The 21,362-nt window shown below is 45.0% G+C and overlaps 1 protein-coding gene across 1 annotated transcript in view; it reads left to right on the forward strand.

The window, feature by feature from the left end:
• Nucleotides 1-2,766: 2,766 nt before the first annotated feature.
• LOC136571866 (scavenger receptor cysteine-rich type 1 protein M130-like) overlaps nt 2,767-21,362 on the forward strand; it is a 116,139-nt gene continuing 97,543 nt past the window's right edge. Inside the window, exons 1-3 of the mRNA XM_066572484.1 lie at nt 2,767-2,900; nt 11,290-11,604; nt 18,144-18,446. Of these exons, the coding sequence (XP_066428581.1) occupies nt 2,810-2,900; nt 11,290-11,604; nt 18,144-18,446 (709 nt within the window). The 5' untranslated portion in view covers nt 2,767-2,809. The remainder of the gene's footprint in view (nt 2,901-11,289; nt 11,605-18,143; nt 18,447-21,362) is intronic.

Below are 21,362 nucleotides of genomic sequence, written 5' to 3' on the forward strand. Positions count from 1 at the left end.
CCAGGTCCCTACCTACTTGCCCCCCTGGGCTAGGCCCCAGGGCTGAACTTGTGTCAGGGACCCCAAGAAGGAGGGACTGGGTGACTGACAGGTGGGAACCATGAGCTGACTATGACAATGATGCGCTAACTAGAGAATAGTCGAGAAAACAGGCTCAAATCAAAAAGTCACGAGCGGAGTACAGGAGGGCAAAAATAAAAACAGAGTCGGATGCAAGCCGAGGTCAAACCAAAAGACACGTTCCAGGTACAGGAGGGTAAGGCAGAAGCAGAGTCAAATGCAAGCAGAGGTCATACACACTATGATCAGGTCAAAGATTGCAGGTGTAGTCAGAAACATGTCAAAACAAACACTGGCACAGGAGTCTGGGCCAGCAGGGTTTATATGCAGACCTCCCAGCCCAGTGGGGCGGGGATAAGTCCCATGATGACTGGGGGGAGTCATAAAGCCCCCTCCCCCAGGCTACACGCATCCACCTGAGTACCGCACGGCCGACCAGCAGACTGGCGTGCCCACACAGGACGCAGGACGCGCCGCCGGCCACCACGACCAACACCAAAGCAGGGGGAACCCCAGACAGAGCCCTCAGACTGGGCCCCAGCCACGCCAGGATGAGCAGCCTGCACCAACCGGACACTGGCACCCTTAGTGGTAGCCCCATCTCTAACACATACCATATCTGTGATGGCCATATGTATGTGTATAAATATGCATGTAGCAATCCAAATAAGTAAATTTAAATGGCAACTGTAATCTGGTGCATTCGTTTCAACCAGGGCCACTCTTCTGTAAATAATTGAGGAGGCTGACTCCCACTGCGCCGCGCAAGTTGAAGTTGGTATTCCACTATAGCTCTACGCTGCTCATAGAGTCTGGCCAACATGTGGAGCGTAGAGTTCCACTGTGTGGGCACGTCGCACAGCAGTCGGTGCACTGGCAGATTAAACCTATGTTGCAGTGTCCGCAGGGTGGCAGCGTGCGTGTGGGATTTGCGGAAATGTGCGCAGAGCTGGCGCACCTTTCCGAGCAGGTATGACAAGTGGGGGTAGCTTTTCAGAAAGCGCTGAACCACCAAATTAAAGACATGGGCCAGGCATGGCACGTGCGTGAGGCTGCCGAGCTGCAGAGCCGCCACCAGCTTACAGCCGTTGTCACACACGACCATGCCCGGTTGGAGGCTCAGCGGCGCAAGCCAGCGGTCGGTCTGCTCTGTCAGACCCTGCAGCAGTTCGTGGGCCGTGTGCCTCTTCTCTCCTAAGCTGAGTAGTTTCAGCACGGCCTGCTGACGCTTGCCCACCGCTGTGCTGCCACGCCACGTACACGCAGACCTTAGGACTGACACAGGCAGGCCAAATATAATTTCTTTTCCTTTTTAGCTTAGGGAAGACCCCACTGCGTGTATTCAATGAATAATAAATGTCTTCTGGCCCTGCCTACACAATTCTATCCCTGTAGTATTAATGCCGGGTGCAATGCTCTGCACAGCCGGTTTTGAGAAAAAAAAAAATATGCAACACTGCTAACAGCAGCCTGGACAGTACTGCACACGGATAGAAGTGGCCCTAGAAAGGACCGTTGGGGTTCTTGAAGCCTACACTAACTCCTAACACTCTCCCTGCCTAACCCCCACTTCTGTCCCTATTGCTGGGCGCAATGCTCTGCAGATCCAATTTTGGACAAAAAAAAATAAATTACTGTGCTAACACAGTACTGCACACTAGTAGATGTGGCCCTAAGAAGGGCCGTTGGGGTTCTTGAAGCCTACACTGACTCCTAACGCTCTCCCTACAGCAGCACCAGCAGCAGCACTTTCCCTCAGCTAAGTCACAAGGCATGTGTGGCGAGCCGCGGGAGGGGCCGATTTATATACTCGGGTGACATCTGATCGCCCCAGCCACTCACAGCAGGGGGGTGGTATAGGGCTTGAACGTCCCAGGGGGAAGTTGTAATGCCTTCCCTGTCTTTCAATTGGCCAGAAAAGCGCGCTAACGTCTCAGAGAGGAAACTGAAAGTAACCGGAACACCGCATGGTACTCGTTACGTGTAACGAGCATCCCGAACACCCTAATATTCGCACGAATATCAAGCTCGGACGAGTACGTTCGCTCATCTCTATAAATGAATAAATGTAAAAAATGTAAATTGGACAATTCTTTATTACACCCATGTCCCACACTAAGAATGTGTTTTGTGTCAGTGGCCACCAAGGTTATATGTAACCACAAGCTTTTATTGTGATTGTTTCAATTTCATTTTTGTAAAAATCTTCCAATTACTTTATAAGGTTGGCCTTGTGCTAAGTAAAAAGGCAAACATAAGTGACTGCAGTACAGTTCTGTTTTAGAAAGTCAACTGTAAACATTTTCTGAAGATAATGAGATACCAAAAAAGAAGTGTCTGAGCAGATGAGTGTCCATCCTTAACAGAATGACAGATAATATCAGATTTTGAGGTCAAAAACCTGCTCTTTTAACGTTTGATATAAAACATTTGTCAGCTCTGTGCATGTCTGAAATGTCATATATATATATATATATATATATATATATATATATATATATGAACTGTGATTTATTAGGAGATGCTAACCTGTAGAAAATGGGGGAGGGGAATGGGAGTTGTCAAAAAGAAGCAGAAATTGAATGCATAGGGGAACACAACTGGTGGCGGCCTCCTGTACTCGCCCATTCCCCTTAGCACTTTATAAGGTAGGATCACTAATAAAGATTCTTACTTTGCGTCTGGTGGAGTTCCTGATCATCACTGAAGAGTATAGAGCAGGTCAGAGGATTACACTTCACATGAAGACATGGACTTGGAGCAATTTCTAATATTTGCTGGTTTAGCACTTCTGTTCTGCAAATCTGATTCTCAGATAACTGCACAAGCTCCAAATGAAGGTAATGTTCCCTGCATGATATTTCTACTACTTTAGTATCTTACGTGATATTTCACCCAGAACCCTTAGTATTCTTCCACACATTTTACTTCATAAAATTAGTATATATTCATGTGCATCAAGTTTAAATAGTAAATATTTTAAGATGATTTCTGGGAGTCAACTGTAACATAAAAGTTGTAAGTTTTCCATCAATAACATTTTGCTAACTTTATTTGTCCTGTGTCATCGCCAGAATGTTACAACATTTTAATCTTCCTTTTATGGCCACAATACTGTGACCTCAAACTTCTACAAAACTGATTTAATTGAATTTCACTTTAGGTCATTTTCATACAAATTTAGTATTTACTACACCCTTAATACTGATGAGTGTCCAAGCCCAACAGCAGGTCTTTGGACCCATACTGAATCGTAGTTTCCTGTGATGTTTGAGTTTTGGTCAATAGTCCTCCAGTCAAGCACACATAATGGTCCATACTACAGGCTCATACATACTCCCATAACATGCTCATGATAAACTGGCCAAATAGTGTTTTGGATCCAGTTCTCACTTTGACACAAACATTGCCACAAATTTTTTGTGTGTGACTCCAGCCTTAATGCATTTTTTTCTGTGCAGTAGGAAAAGTTTTCATTGCTCTCCAGCAGCCACAATGAAAGATAAAAACTGTAGACTTTAATAATCCATTAATAACATGATGTGCACATCGACAGCATCCAGAACTCACACATTGCAAACTGTACTTGCCTTTTTAATCATAGCTAATTACTGTGCTGGAGGAATGGGTACACATTTTCTGCTACATGATGGTGAGCTAATTTCTTTGTACTTTGTATGTATAATATGCAATATTTTATACACTGTAAGGTATATAGTGCTCAGATGTAACATTACATAGTGATGTAGATTATTACTATTTGTAAAAGTGATTTTTTTAACAATACATTATACTTGTTTTATTATGCATAATTGTGCCATACTGTATATACAGATGTGTCCTCCCTTAACTTGTCCCTTAACTCAACATATCCCATGATGTGTGGCATGAGATAAAAAAATAAACTGCATGTGCATACACTGAGGAGCTGGGAGGGCAAGATCTTGGCTTGTCATGGTGGCACCTACCATGCTCCCTCCCAGAGGGCACACATAGCCAAATCCTGGGCAGCACTGGGCCTCTTCTGGAAACCCCCAGCATAGGGATGCCCAATAAACATTAGGACAGGTGATGGGGTTGTCCCGGGTGGCGCCACCATTCCAGTACCCACCGGCATGAACATCGGCAGGGAAATAACTGAGCCACAGACAAGGTTATAGTACCTCAGGTCCCTGGGAATGGCCAGGGCCTAGAATAACTTTAATGGTTGATAACTTTAAGCAATGCAAGGCAAAATCAGCAGTATTCCAAATGCAGGCAAAGAGAAAAGATTGGAGATAAGCGAGCACCAAAAAGCTCGGGTGCTCGTTACTCGAGCCAAACTTTTTGTAATGCTCGAGAGCATGTTTCAAGTAACGAACCCCATTTAAGTCAATCAGAGACTCGAGCATTTTTCAAGGTGACCCATGCTCTGCATAGGGAAGGGTGTGTGATTCACCTGAAAACATCAGAAAGTGATGGAAACACCACAGAAATGGATAGGGAACATAGGGAAAGGGCAGCATGCATGGATGCATCTGAGGCTCCCAGGTCGCACTATTAGGCCAAATTGTGGGCAAGAGCCGGGTGCTCACCCCCCTAACAATTTAGTTGGGCCAGACCATAATCAGTAAGGCACACGCGCTGGCACATCTTAGCTAAGCACCACACTAGGTGGAATGAAGGCCAATCACTGCCTGTGGGTGACACCACTGCCTCTTCTCCTGTGTTACATGCTGGCATTGCTGTCCAATACCCCCCAGGACACAGGCATGATCCTGCATCCACAGCATACTGAAATTTTTTCCAGCGCACTGTTCAGCTGTCCCCATCCCAGACAGGGTAAGGCGCACCCCTTCGCCTACTCAATAGTCCACAGCGTACTGACATTTTTCCCAGCGCAGTGTCCAGCTGTCCTCATACCACATGCTCGCTTGATAGCCACCCCACCCTCATGTCTATTTATAAGTGTGTATTGGGTGAGGAGGAACGTGAGACACACACTGCAGAGGGTTGGCAGGGCCTGGCAGCGACCCTCTTTGAAATTATGGGTGATAGCCCACAATGCTGATGAGAATTGCTGATAAATTAACGTATGATCACAATTCCAATTCCATGCCACCTCTGTCACAAAATTTCATGAGCCACAAACGTAGGCATAAGGGGGACTCAGATGACAGTACTTCTACACATCTCCACAATTCAACAAACCATTCTAAAACAAAATATTTTTTTACCCAGCGTGCAGGTGAACCCCTGAAAGATTTGTTTACCAAGAGTATAGGTGAACCCTTGAAAGATTTGTTTATTAAGGCCTCCTTCCCACGAACTCGCGGCGAAAATCCGCTGCGTTGCCCGCAGCTATTAGGTTCTATTGAACCTAATAGCACAATGCTCACGATGCGTAATTCCAGCGCGGAATTACGCACCGCGATTTCTCCCGTCCTCACCCGCAGCATGCTCTATTTTCTGCGGGTGAGGGCGGGCTGTACGCACTGACGGCTTCCATTGCAGTCAATGGAAGCCGTCCGTTCACGCTATCTCCCGCTGTAACCAGCGGGAGATAGCGTGAAAAAACGCTTTCCCGCCCACCGCCGCGCGTCATATGACGCCAAATGACGCGGCCGGCCGCGTCACGTGACACGGCCGGCCGTGCACGTGACACGGCCAGTGACGCGGCGGTGGTGGGCGGTGACGGGCGGTGACGTGGCGGCGGTGGGCGGGGAAGCGATTTCACGCTATCTCCCGCAGGTAAGTATAGGGGCTCTGGGGGGCGCCGTGACGGGCTTCACAGCGTAATATTACGCGGCGGAGCCCGTCACGCTCGTGGGAAGGAGGCCTAAGAGTGTAGTCGAACCCCTAAAAGATTTGTTAACCAAGAGTGCAGGGGAAACCCTGAAAGATTTGTTTACCAAGAGTATAGGTGAAATTCTAAAAGGATTTGTTTACCAAGAGTATAGGTAAATCCCTGAAAAATTTGTGTACCAAGAGTATAGGTGTACCCCTGAAAGATTTGCTTACCGAGATTGCAGGTGAACCCCCGAAATGCTTTTTTAACATAGAGCTTGTACTTGCTAAATGGAATCCAGGTGGCGGTCCACGAACAGGCAAGCTACCGCCTGTCCCAGCTGCTGCCTCTCCCCGAGGGGCTTTTAACCAGTGCCCCAGGGAAAGACAGCATGTACTATGAAGAAATTAGAGTGGCCAAACCAGGACAATTTATTCTGTCTCAGTGTCAGATAGCTGGACACTGCGCTGGGATACATTTGTGGACTCTGTGGGGGTATGAAGCTGGAACCAGCACCTTTGCTGAACTCTAGTGGTGAACCTTTTTAAAATTGGAGGCGGCCCTCAGATAAAATTGTTTTGAGAGAGCCTGGAGACAGCCCTCTGAAAAAATGATTTTTACAGAGCCTTTTGGCACTCTGAAGAATTGGCTGTTCAGCGTGCTGACATGCTAGTTTAGGAGGAGAAGGAAGATCAGAGAAGGATAGACCAAGCTACTTCTACCCTTTTTGGGTTGCTAGAGGGTGCATGGTTCTCCAGTTCCATCTTACAGATACTTTATGTTAAGCTGCTTTCCACCGCTGGAGAATATGATGCTTATGTTAAGCAGCTTTCCACCGATGGAGAACTCTGGGGAAATCCAGGCTTGGTTCATCTTAATAAGTGTAAGCCTGTCGACGCTGTCAGTTGACAGGTGGGTACACTTATCCGTGATAATCCCCCAGCAGCACTAAACACTCTCTCTGATAACACGCTAGCGGCAGGCCAGCACCTCCAAGGCGTACAGCGCAAGTTTGTACCACGTGTCCAGCTTTGACCCCCAATAGTTGAATTGAGCACAGGGATGACGGAGGAGGTTGGTACGGTCAGCTATGTTCTACCTCACCATCTTTTTACACTGTTCCCTCCTTTTCAGCCTTGACTGGGGAGTGGTGACACAGTCTGGCTGGGGTGCCATAAAACTGGCAAAGGCCTTGGAGAGTTTCCCCTGCCTGCGCTGGACATGCTGCCTGCTCCCCTCATCTCCCCTACTAGTTGGCCCACAGAACTACGTCCTCTACCGCTAGCATTGTCAGATGGGAAGTTTAGTATCAGCTTTTCCACCAGGGCCTTGTGGTATTGCATCACTCTGGTACTCCTTTCCTCTTTGGGAATGACAGTGGAAAGGTTCTCCCTATACCGTGGGTCGAGAAGGGTGAACACCCATTAATGTATGTTGACCAGAATGTGTCTAACGCGAGGGTCACGGGAAAGGCAGCTTAACATGAAGTCAGCCATGTGTGCCAGAGTCCCAGTACGCAACACATCACTGTACTCACTAGGAGGATGACTCTCAGTCTCCTCCTCCTCTTCAGCCCAAACATGCTGAACAGATGTGAAGGAAGTAGCATGGGTACCCTCTGCAGTGTGGCCAGCAGTCTCTTCCCCTTTTTCTCCTCCTCCTCCTCCAATATGCGCTGAGAAACAGACCTGAGGGTGGTCTGGCTATCAAGCGACGTATTGTCATCTCCCATCTCCTGTTCTATCTGCAAAGCATTGGCCTTAATGCTTAGCAGCGAGCTTCCCTGCAGGCAAAGCAGCGGGATGGTTACGCTGATAATAGCCGCATCGACGCTCCTCATTTGTGTTAATTTCTCAAAGTATTCTAACACCTGACAGATGTCAGACATCCATGCCTACTCCTCTGTGAAGAAGTGCAGAGTCTGACTACCACTCCGGTTGCCATGTTGCAGCTGGTATTCAACAATGGATCTACGCTGCTCGTAAACCCTGGCCAACATGTGCAAAGTTGAATTCCAGCGCATGGGCACGTCGCACAACAGTCAGTGAACTGGCAGCTGGTTGATCCAGGGATTAGTCTGATTGCAATTAGGGAGTCGGGAAGGAATTTTTTCACTAAAAGGATTAATTTGCTCCTGCCTCTTGGGGTTTTTTGCATTCCTCTGGATCAACAACATAGGAGGATAAACAGGCTGAACTAGATGGACATTGTCTTCATTCCGCCTTACATATTATGTTATTATGCCTGGTTGGAGGTTCAGCAGAGACAGTCACAGATCTGTGTGGTCCATCAATCCCTGTAACAGCTCTTGGATGGTGTGCCTCTTGTCACGTAAGCTCAGGAGTTTCAGCACGGCCTGTTAACGCTTCCCCATGGCAGTACTGCAGCACCTCAAGCTACTGACTGAAGGCAAAATGCTCACAGATGGTAATTGAGAGGTGGAGCAGGAGGGGGGGTTGGAGGAGGTGGCATAATAAGCCAGAGAAACCATGACCAAGGTAGGACCCGCAATCCTCGGTATGGGTAGCACGTGAGTGGACCCAGGGTCAGACTCGGACCCACCCTCCACCAGGTTAACGCAATGTGCGTCAGGGAGATGTAGTGTCCCTGCTCGCCGCACTTGTCCATGTGTTGGTGGTTAAGTGGACCTTCCCAGTAACCACGTTGGTGAGGGCACGGTTGATATTCCGTGACAAGTGCTGGTGTAGGGCAGAGTCGGCACAGCGGGAAAAATTGTGGCGACTGGGGACCGAGTAGCGAGGGACTGCCGCTGCCATGAGGTTGCAGAAAGCCTCAGCTTCTACCAGCCTATATGGCAGCATCTCCAGGCTCAGCAGTTTGGAGATATGCATGTTTAGCGATTGAGCATGCAGGTGGGTGGCTGAATATTTGCGCACACGTGCGCTCTAATGTTTGTGCTATGGACAGCTGAACACTACACTGGGAAACATTGGTGGAGGCAGTGGAAGACCGTGCAGCCAAAGGGGTGGGTGCAGGGTGGGACACGCTTGTGCCTACATCCTGGGAGGGGGATGGCATCTTAGTGCCAGCATGTGACACAGGGGAAGAGGCAGTGGTGTGACCTGCAGGCGGTGAATGGCCTTCGTTCCACCTCATCGGGTGCTTAGCTATCATATGCCTGCGCATGCTGTTGGTGGTCAGGCTGGTAATGGTGGCTCCCCTGCTGATCTTGGTGCGGCACAGGTTGCACCCCACTGTTTGTCGATCGTTCGCACTTCACGGTTCCTTGCGTTTTAGTGAGTCCCTACACTAATATAAATGCATCACAGAAGGGGAAATTAAAAATTAAAAACAATCACAGAAAATGGCCGTTACTTACTGAGTGAAGACTGCATATAGATGCATCCTCCCACCATGCAGGTTGCTGACTACAAAATGGAGGAGCAAATAACACCTGTGCAGGACACCGATAAGACAGCCACTCACACTGCCTCTTGATATAGAGGGGGATGGCTGCTTGGTGTATACTCCCACACATAGAGGATACATGGTGCCAGACCATTCTGATATAGGTAGTTCACCATGCAGATCAGCAACCTATTAATGACGCCATGCTAATTCGGCAGGTTGCCCTACATTTCCTTCAGTGAACCACATTGGTACTGCCACCCTGGGCTCCCCGTGGAGTCTTAAAGCCACGCTGCATGTGAATGATAGATAATAAATGCAAGACATTGGTTGGATGTTGGCCAAGATACATGAGCCTCACTCAGTAAGTAACGGCCATTTTCTGTGATTGTTTTTAATTTTTTATTTACCCTTCTGTGATACTCTAGAGTGAGGAACTAAAGTAGCGCGAGACTTGGGTAAGACACACGCAGGCGCAATAGATATCAATGGATGTCGGGGGTTTCCGGCAATAATGCAAGAGGAGGGTAAGTCCCGCACAGCCGCAGTAGCTTCTATATTACACTGGGATGTTTCCCTGATTATGACAACATGCCGTCGAAAAGGAATGCTGTCTGGTGAATTATTGCACCATAGATGCTGCTTGGATCTATACTGAAAATCTGCACTACTAGGCCTTAGTCACACGGGCGTTTTTTCGCACGATTTGCGCATCGCATGACGGATGCGCATGCGCAAATCGCGTGACCGACGCCGTAAAATCGGCCGAAAAAACGCCCGAAAATCTGCTCCTAGCCGCGTTTCATTAGAAACGGGCCGGAGCTGTCCAGCGCATTGCATTCAATGGAGCCGGCAATGCAACCGTCTCCATTGAAAGCAATGGGCTGCCGGCGAGCGCTGGATGAATTGTCGGGAAGGGCTTAAATATATAAGCCCTTCCCTGCAATTCATCCTAAAATGTGTTAAAATAAAAAAAAAATTGTATACTCACCTTTCCGCTGCAGCCGGAGTTCTGCCGCGGCCGCTGTCAGTTCTTCTGAACTGCTTCTCGGCACTATTCAGCTGGCGGGGCTTTAAAATCCCCGCCTGCTGAATGATCTGCCTCTGATTGGTCACAGCCTGACCAATCAGAGGCAGGTTTCACTCACACACCCATTCATGAATGTGTGAGTGACTGCTGCCTCTCATTGGCTCAGCGGGACCAATCAGGGGCAGCTCCCGCTGAGCCAATGAGAGGCAGCAGTCACTCACCCATTCATGAATTCATGAATGGGTGTGTAAGTGAAACCTGCCTCTGATTGGTCAGGCTGTGACCAATCAGAGGCAGATCATTCAGCAGGCGGGGATTTTAAAGCCCCGCCGGCTGAATAGTGCCGAGAAGCAGTTCAGAAGAACTGACAGCGGCCGCGGCAGAACTCCGGCTGCAGCGGAAAGGTGAGTATACAATTTTTTTTTATTTTAACACATTTTAGGATGAATTGCAGGGAAGGGCTTATATATTTAAGCCCTTCCCGACAATTCATCCAGCGCTTGCCGGCAGCCCATTGCTTTCAATGGAGACGGTTGTATTGCCGGCTCCATTGAATTCAATCGGCAAACATCGTTCTTCTCTGCCACAGCTGTTACAGCTGTGGCAGAGAAGAATGATTTGTATTCTATATGTTCTCTATGGAGTCGGCGCTGCTGCCGCCGGCCCCATTGAGCGCATATAGAGAAGAGAACAGGAATCGCAGATCGCACATAGGTGCGATCTGCGATTTCTGTTCTATAATTTATCGGACGAGCGCATAAAAAGCGCTCATGTGTCCGATACCATTGCAAAGCAATGGTTTTATAAAATCGCCGGACGCATGCGCAAATTGCGGCTAAAAACGCCCGTCTGACTAAGCCCCTAATGTGTGGATTTTGATGCAGAATTGAAATTAGCAGAATTCTGCATCAAAATCTGCAATCTGATAGAAAGACATGGATGGGGCAGGAAAAGGATATAGAAATGATCTGCTCAGGAGTAATAGTCCAAGATAATATTGTGGTTAGTTGTTGTGGTATATAATTATATAGCCATCATGGTAAATGTGTTTCTTCTTATTCAGACAGTAATCAGCTGAGACTGGTAGATGGTCCTGGTCGATGTGCGGGCAGAGTGGAGATTTATCATGGTGCTAGATGGGGGACGATCTGTGATGACTCCTGGGATAAAGCAGATGCAGATGTGGTCTGTAAGCAGCTGGGCTGTGGTCATGGTGTCAAAGCTACAACTGGAGTCTACTATGGGAGAGGAACCGGGGATATCTGGCTGGATGGTGTAGAATGTAGAGGAAATGAGACACACATCCGAGACTGTCCAGCACAGCCGTTTGGTGATCATAACTGTGATAATGAAGAAAATGCTGGTGTGCTATGCTCAGGTAAGAGTTTTACATGTTCTTATCTTTGATAAGCTAAATTAAAATACGTATACATATTTATATTGTGCCATTTATATATCCGTAATATATGTATATAGTTACATTGTGTGAGGTGTGAGGGGCGTAGTGGTGGATGGTCGCTACGTCGCCCCTAGGTACCGGTACTATGCATAAAGGGACTGGAGGAAGGTCATGTCTCGCTCTCAGACATAAGAAACCAGGAGCGTAATGTGGTCTCCAGCAAGCAGTTGCTGGAGATCTAAAATATCCGGGCCTGTTTTTTTTTAATGGATGGCAGGTTGGTAGTGGGGCTGTCCATTCCACCTCCTCCACTCCAGGGTGTGGGCGAGCTCAATCAGCACAGGTGCTGAGGCTGAGCCAGTGCTAGTGTGCACATAAATAGAAGGTGCACGGACACAGAAGAGAGCTAAGATGGCTGCTGGGTCCTGGCAGCCTGTGTGACCGGCTGGACATAGAAGCCCCGCTGTGCGCCGCACCTGTTACGTTCGACCTGATTAGGCCGGGACGGCCTGATCGCTGGATTGTGGTATATTATTTGTTTGCCTGATCGCTGGATTGTGGACTATTATTTGTTTGCCTGAAACTAAGGCTGGACTTTTTATGTTTCTATTATAAAAATAAACGCAGGACACGCCTGCTTTGGATTGCATCCGCTGGCGTTCCGTCTATGAATATTGCTAAACCCGCACACTACCGAGCTAATCTGCCACAATTGGCATACTTTGAAGTTATTAGGGTACATTCATACAAGGATGCATATTCTGTGTGGAACACATCTGCTTCAAACTTTGCATGGCTCATATGTGGATTTTGAGGTGTATTTGCAATGGCAAAATTGACCCTTATGGCTTCTTCACATGGATGTGATTTAGTCCCATCATGGGGCCGTGACAATCATGGCCACTTAATGGGATGCAACAAAACCATTGATTTCAATGGTTTTATTTTCATTAGTAGTATTTTTGCCCGTTAATAGTATGGCCGTGAAAATATTGGCAGGACCAATCTTCCCACAGTTTTTTGTTTTCAAACTTGCATGCTGTGGTGTGGAGTTTGAACATCCCGGGGAGAAAAAAATCTGTCCATGTGCAACTATACTCCATAACAACGAGCACAATTAAGCATACGACCATGTGTTTTTGCCCCCAAGATCTGATGCAAAATCTGCAAACTTTAATTTTTTTTCTATACCAGTGGCCTATTTCCGGGCGTCCTTTGAGTGGGACGCCCAGAAATTTTCCGGGACGAGCTCCACTGCCCATAGTGATATAGCCTGGACGATTTCCAGGCTATGTTTCACTATGGGACCTGCAGATCACAATTCCATAAGCTGTGGCATTGTACTCTGCCTGCACAGTCCCACACAGAACAGTGCAGGACTTTAAAAAAAGAAGCAGGAAGATATTACCGATCTGCCAGCAACCTCCTGCTGCTTTTTTTAGACTCCTGCACTGCTTTGCTTACCGGTTGCCACAGAGACCATCGGCTTGTCACAAGCCGTCCAATGGTCTCTGTGGCAGGGAGAGCTGGTGCTAGGCTGTCAGAGGATAGCCAGGCACCAGCTCTTACACAGCAGAGAATGGAGAAAACCTCTGATCTCTGCTGTGTTAGCCATTTACATGCCGCAGTCTATGCGACCGCAGCATGTAAAGGGCTAACACCATCGGACCCCCGCAATGTGATCAGGAGGTCCTGATGGATCTCTGTGAAAGTCCTCTAAAGGGACAAAAATTTCAAAACAGTAAAAAAAATAGTAAAAAAATTATAAAAAAAATAAAAATAAAAACACCTTTCTCCCTTTACTTTGTAAAAAATTAAAAACAAAATTACATATGCGGTGCCGCTGCATTCATAATGACCCAGATAAGGAGGGTAGTACATTATTTAACCCCTTAATGAGGCGGCCCACTTTTTTTTCTCACTTTTCATTTTTTCCTGCCCCCTTTTAAAAAATCACAACTCCTTTATTTATTCATCGACGTCGCTACATGAGGGCTTTTTTTGTGGAATGAGTTGTATTTTTAAATGGTACTTTTTAAAGTACCATGTAATGTACTGAGAAACTTTTAGAAAACTCTAAGTGTAGTAAAATTTAAAAAAAAATTACATTCCAGCATCCTTCAGTGTGTTTTGTTTCTACGGAACACAAACTGCAACAAAAATGACATGATAACTTTATTCTATGGGTTGGTACGATTACTACGATACCAAACTTTTTTTTTTCAAAGACATTTAATGTTTTAAAATTATTTTCTGCTGCATCTTCCGCATGCAATAGCTTTTTAATTTTTCTGTCGACGTAGTTGAGCGAGAGTTCATTTTTTGCAGGATGTCCTGTACATTAGTACCAATTCGGAATACATACGACTTTTTGATTGCTTTTTATTGCATTTTTTCTGGGAGACAGGGTGACTGAAAAAGTGCATTTCTGGCGTTCTTTTTTTTTTTTTGGACTACGTGAAACGTGTGTGGTAAATAATGCACTTTGATAGATTGGACTGGATTTATAGACACGGCAATACAAAATATGTATTTTTCTTTTATGATTTTGATTTTTTATTATAGAAAAGGAGGGTGATTTAAACTTTTGTTACTTTTTTTTAACTGTGAAAAAGTAGCAAAAAAGAAAAAAAACTATTATAATTTGGTATTAGCATAATTGTACTGGCCTTTAGAATGACTTTAATATATTATTTATGCTGCTCAGAGAATGCAGTGAAAAATAAAAATAAAAAACATGCCAGTATTACAGATTTTGTTAATCTTGCCCCTAGAAAAAATGCAATAAATAGCAATTAAAATTTTACATGTTCCTAAAAATTAGACAAATGAAGACTAGAGTTCACCCCACAAAAACAAGGCCTTCTAGAGCTGTGGCAATGTAAAAAAAAAATCATAGGGCTCTTAGAATGTGGCGACATAAAAGGAAAACTTTAAGAAAAAAAATGTTTTAAATGTCCAAAAATAGCAAAACATAAAAAAACTGTATAAACTTGGTATCGCCGGAATCGGGCTGACTTAGAGAATAGTGTTATCACAATATTTATTCTGCATGCTGAATGCCGTAAAAATGAAATTCAAAAAACAAATGGCAGAATTTCTTTTTTTTCCCCTAATCTCCCTACAATTTTTTTACAAAAGCTATACAATACATTATATATACCCCAAAAATTATGCAGTTAAAAAGTACAATTTGTCCTGCAAAAAACAAGCTCTCATAAGGCGGTGTCAATGAAAAAATGAAAAAGTTATGGCTCTTGGAACGTGACTGGAAAATTAGTTGAAATAAAATGATTGGCCCATTTAAAAAGCCTGCCTTGGTGAGTCTGATAGGGTGGTAAGAAACTCGCCACTGAAGGGGTTAAATAACATATGAGCTTTTTTAATTTTATCAAGGTTTTGAAAGCATCTGGTTTATAAACTTTTAGCTAAATTTGCAGTTTCCTTAAAGAATTCTAGCTTTTTATTTCTGTGCTAAGTAGACCTTCCTGAAGTCGGGTTTAACTGCATACTTATCTTGCATTAGTACACTCCTATAAAACGCTTGTCATACCCTCACATTAGAAAATGGAAAATAGATACTCTCCTCTCCCTTGAAGTTACATATAGTAAAGAGAACATGTGCTAACATGCAGGGCACCACGGCAAAGTTTAAAATGTTTTGAGGGTGACAAACGGTTTCATTCCACCATAATATTTATTTTTGCATTTGGTGACAAGAAAAAAACTTTTAACATAGTTTATTATGTGCTCAGTGTTTCACAATTACAGGATGATGACGATGATAATGCAGGGTTAGAGTTCCCATGAGACATGAGAGGTCTCCATCTGTGGAGTGGACTTGCAAAAAAAAAAAATGTCTATTAATAAGAAATAAAGCTATATTATAGACAGTTGATCAGTTGTCAGTGTAGTAGTCTTCAGCTGTATACAAATAATGTAGATCTGATATATCTTGCTGATGATTACTAGTTAGTTTTCTGATAAAATGTGAGGTTATTTGGATAAGGGATGCGGTCTAGGGTAAAACAGGACTCATCATTTCTGTCCAGTATGTTCATAACATAGAGAGTCACCACACATAGAGATCGGTAACTATGTTTAAAGGGTTGGTCAATTTATAGCTAAAATTAACAAATGTGGGATAAAGAAGTAAATATACAACCTATTGATATATACTGTATTTCTAAGTTCTTTTCTATTTTATCTATTTGAAAACCAACAACCCCTTGCTGAGAAATTGCTACAAATGAAGGGGTATGTAATGAGACATGTCATTGCCTCCTCCATTGAAGCACACTGCACCTGCTTTTTGAACTTGTACAGTTTCTGGACATTGAGAATCTAGCACAGTGTGTTCCAATGGAGTAGACCCCAAAACAGGGGTTTTGTACATAGATATTCTGGTTTAGCATACATCCCTAGTCATATTGCAAATCCTTTTTAAGGGTCAGATATGGACTCATAAGTTCGCTATCATTCTAGTACGTAGGTGGCACTCTGGAAGATTATTCCATTTCATTTGAATGGAGGAGGCGGCATGACTATCCTAATCACACGACCCTTCATCTGTTGCTATCTTATGGAGGGTCAAGTTGTTTGTATAGACAAAACAATATTAAAATGTATCTACATGGAATGATAATCATAAAAAAAAAATCCCTGGATCATTAGAATTTAAACTATTATCGTTCAGTATAAACAAAGCCAATGAAAAACAATAAACAGTAATTGTTTTGCTTTTAGTTCATCGTTAGAGATGAGCGAACGTGTCCGTTACGGACACATCCGCACCCGGACACCGGCTTTGCCGAACACTGCAGTGTTCGCGCGTAAAGGTCCGGGTGCCGCCGGGGGGCGGGGAGATGCGCGGCGGCGCGGGCGGCAGTAGCGGGGAACAGGGGGGAGCCCTCTCTCTCTCCCTCTCCCCCCCACTCCCCGCCGCACCCCCCCGCGCTGCCACGGCGGCCCCCGAACTTTTTCGCCCGAACACTGAAGTGTTCGCAAAGTTCGGTGTTCGGGCGAAAAAGGGGCGGGGCCGAACATGTTCGCTCATCTCTATTCATCGTTCATTTTATACAGGCATAAAAATCATTGTTAGTTCATTTGCTAAATGTTAGCTTTAAACACCGATCGTTCAGTCATTCCCAATCACTAGTACAGAGAAAAGAACAACTGACCAATACTATTAAAGGTTTTTGTTGTTGTTTTTTTTTTTTAATTTGTATGTTTAAAATAACTGCCCGAGTGAATGAACAAATTGTCATAGGTTGCTTGGACGAATGATCTCTTGTTCAAGACCCCTAGAATCTTGTTCCACATCCAAGAACCAACATCGTTACAGATAGACGGCTTGAGATAGAAACTTGATGCCCTTCTTCATAGGGGTTGTTTTTAGGATAACAAGGCTGATCAAGAAATATTTGTGTTTTCTACCTTATGAATGAGGCACTTGCATTCCATAATAATGTTCTCGTGTTGTGTTGTAGTTTACTGACTACTGACAACAGACTCTAAATCTAGAAATATATATATTTATATTTTTTACATTTGCTCATGTTATCGGACCACACTAGTACCGATCTTTTAACGTTGTTGTCAGGTTTCAAATTGGTAGATATGGAAGCCCATGATAAGAGGATTTTCAGCAGTATCTATAAACAACGCAAAGTAATTTGTGCTACAGCAAGATGCTTCTCATGAGAACTCAAGAGAATTCTGTTTATTTGAAGACATTGCAAGTTTTTATACAGAAAGAGAAAGTGTGTTATCATTTAAAGGTTATTATTACAAAGGTTACAAAGATTATTGATCAAAAGGCTTATTGACATCTGCTGACAAAACAGTCTTAAAGGTCTTAAGGCTCGCCTAGATAAGGAAATAGCTGTGGTCAGGGAATTGATATCTCATTGTAGTATATTTCTGCATATTTTCTATGTCTTTATCTCAATATAGTTTAGTATTGCTGACTTTTTGTTGACTTTCCTTATCTTATGACCTTTGATTCCGGCACTACACAGCATAGGTATAGTTTCTATGTAAGATTCAATAGTTTAAATAAGATAAGAAATACATACACTTATTGTAACCTGAAACTTAACAGTTTATGTGCCGTGACACTCACGACAAAATAATACAACTCTGGGCAATATTAGACAAGTCGTTCATTACAATATATTCACACACGAAAAAAAAATATTTAAACTTGTTATATTGATGAATAAGTAAAACTTACAAACAAGTGCAGTTTCAATGTTCTGTTCCAGATCATATAGTAAAATACTTGTTTATACCAATGCAAAGTTCTAGAGTGCTTCATGACATTCTAATATTACAGGAAAATCAAATATGCATACTGATATTCTAGAAATTTAAAAAAGGGGAGTGGAGGGGAGGTTGGAGTCTTGGAAATGTATGAAGCAGAGACATATGTATGTATATTATATATAACACAACCTATTATTTAGATATTCCTTAATTTTAAATAGTTCAGTGAATTTTGGTTTATCATTCTTTAGGTCACATACAATACCAATTATTTGACGGGCCTCATCGGTGTTCAGGCTATTTAGTAGTACAACATGGTGAAACTTGGGAATCTGTTTGTGAGATTGATGCAGAGCTAAAAACAGCCAATGTCCTCTGTAGAGAGCTCAACTGTGGAGAAGCAGTGCAAACATCATGGACCTTTAGAAGACCTGGACCAATATGGAGTGAGCAATTCCATTGTGTTGGTAATGAGTCCAGGCTATATGACTGTTCAAGACAGGACAGAGAAGGAAACTGCACCAAACAAGTTCCTGCTGTTATTAAATGTAAAGGTATGTGATACTTCTTTGTAACATTCTAATTCATATAACATCAAAAAAGCTGTGGATTTTATAAATCAACTGCAGGGAACACTGGAGTATCTCTGCAGGATTTCCAGGCTAATTTAGAGTTGAATACTGCTTTCTTTCCTATTTTAAAACATTTGTGCTGCTTTTTCTTTCAAACTACCAGAATTTTTTTTAACCACCTTACAGTTCACCCTGAACAGAGCTTGTTCTACAGAAAAAGGACATTATAGTTTTGGATAAACTGAGCTTGTTTTAACTCAAGTTGGGGTAGCTCCAGTTCTATCAGTGCTACCAACATGCCTACTCTGACACTTTTAAATGAAGCATAGCTGTTGCAGTGATAGAGCCAGAGCAATAGCCCTTTGACGTGGGATCAGGAATGGTGTATATACCGAAGGGTGGCTACAAGGAATGAGCATGCTGCATGTAACACCTGTGCTTCTCCCATTTATACCAGAGAAGGGATAATATGGATCCAGCACAGTAAATTTAATTCATAAATAGAGATGAGCGAGCACCAAAATGCTCGGGTGCTCGTTACTCGAGTCGAACTTCCCGCGATGCTCGAGGGTTCGTTTCGAGTAACGAACCCCATTGAAGTCAATGGGCGACTCGAGCATTTTTGTATATCGCCGATGCTCGCTAAGATTTTCATTTGTGAAAATCTGGGAAATTCAAGAAAGTGATGGGAACGACACAGAAACGGATAGGGCAGGCGAGGGCCTACATGTTGGGCTGCATCTCAAGTTCTATGGTCCCACTATTAAGCCACAATAGCGGCAAGAGTATGCTCCCCCCCCCCCAACAATTTTTACTTCTGAAAAACCCTCATTAGCAAGGCATACCTTAGATAAGCACCACACTACCTCCAACAAAGCACAATCACCGCCTGTATGACACTCCGCTGCCACTTCTCCTGGGTTACATGCTGCCCAACCCCCCCCCCCCACACGACCCAGTGTCCACAGCGCACACCAAAGTGTCCCTGCGCAGCATTCAGCTGCCCTCATGCCACACGCTGGCCTCATAGCCACTCCACCCTCATGTCTATTTATAAGTGCGTCTGCCATGAGGAGGAACCGGAGGCACACACTGCAGAGGGTTGGCAGGGCCAGGCAGCGACCCTCTTTAAAAGGGGCGGAGCGATAGCCCACAATGCTGTACAGAAGCAATTAGAACTCCAATCCTGTGCCACTTTCGTCAGGAGCTGCAAACATGGGCATAGCAATGGGGAATCCATGTGCCACACAGTATTCATTCTGTCAAGGTGTCGCATAGTTCAATCCACAGTGCAAGGGGAAAGCCGTCAGCGCTCTGCCCCCTACCTAAGTCAGTCAGTGCCTTTGTGCCAGACAGGTCAAACACCGCAATGGGAACTAAGTTTGCACCAACAGCATAGGTGGGTCCTAGGAAACCCAAGACATGAACAAAAAATTGATCTGAGCGGCCAAACATGGCAGACTTGCACCGCACCCACGACATAGGCCTCGACCCACATCTTCAGCAATCCTAGGCAGGAAGCGGACTTTCACTGCACCCAGGACATAGGCCTCTGCACAAACCCTCAGCAATCGCGGGCCTACTGCGGACTCCAATGCTAGCGTAGCTGTGCACGTCTCATTAGCGCTGTATTGCTCCTGTAGTTTGTCCCAATGCAGTGCCCCGGATAGTAGAGCTAACGTCAGATTAAATACAGGTAGGCTTCGGCCCACACTGCATGCCCCAGTCAGACCGGGGTTTTTTATAAATAGTCACAGGCAGGTACAACTCCGCAATGGGAATTCCGTGTGCACCCACAGCATGGGTGGCTCCCTGGAACCCACCGGCGGTACATTAACAAATCCCATTGCAGTGCCCTGCTCAGCAGAGCTAACATTAGATTAAATGCAGGTGGGCTTCGGCCCACACTGCATGCCCCAGTCAGACTGGGGTTCTTTATAAGTAGGCACAGGCAGGTACAACTCTGTGTGGACCGACAGCATGGGTGGGTCCCAGGAAGCCACCGGCGTTACATAAATAAATCCCATTGCATTGCCCAGCACGGCTGAGGTAACGGCAGATTAAACGCAGGTGGGCTTCGGCCCACACTGCATGCCCCAGTCAGACTGGGGTTTTTTTATAAGTAGACACAGGCAGGTACAACTCCCTAATGTGAAGTCAGTGTGGACCCAAAGCATGGGTGGCTCCCTGGAACCCACCGGCGGTACATAAACAAATCCCATTGCAGTGCCCAGCACAGCTGAGGTAACGTCAGATTAAATGCAGGTGGGCTTCGGCTTTCTTGTGTCGTTAAAGGTGAAATTCTTCGACTGCCTCCAGACGGACCAGTGCAAAGGTATTTGCCAAGAATGTTTTCATTGCTGGAGGAGGAGGGGGATGTTTTTGAGGCACTATGTGTCCTCTCCACGTGTCCGTGGTTATATGCACATTAACAGTAACCGCGTTGGTGGGAAATGGCCTCGCCGCCATCATGTCTTTGGGAAGCCTCCATTTCCACACCCCAGTGACATAGCATTAGCAGCGGTATAGGCAGAGCCCAAAATTAGTAACATTTCAGCGGTAGCATTAGAGACAGGCCCCAGTAACATATCACTAGCAGCAGTATAGGGGGAGCACAGTATTAGTTCCATTTCAGTAGTAGTAGCAGTCAAGACAGGCCCCAGTAACAATTCCGAAGCAGCAGTATAGGGGGAGCACAGTCTTAGTTCCATTTTAGTAGTAGCAGTCAAGACAGGCCACAGTAACATTCCCGTTGCAGCAGTTTAGGGAGATAGTCCCTTTCACATTTCAGTAGTTGCAGTATAGACAAGGCCCCAGTTACTTTTATGTAGCAAAAGTGTAGGCCAATCCCACACACCTTGCTGTACCATGAGTGCAGGCGAAGCCCATAAAAATTAC

The sequence above is a fragment of the Eleutherodactylus coqui genome, chromosome 6 (genome assembly GCF_035609145.1).
Source record: "Eleutherodactylus coqui strain aEleCoq1 chromosome 6, aEleCoq1.hap1, whole genome shotgun sequence".
Classification (NCBI taxonomy): Eukaryota; Metazoa; Chordata; class Amphibia; order Anura; family Eleutherodactylidae; genus Eleutherodactylus; species Eleutherodactylus coqui.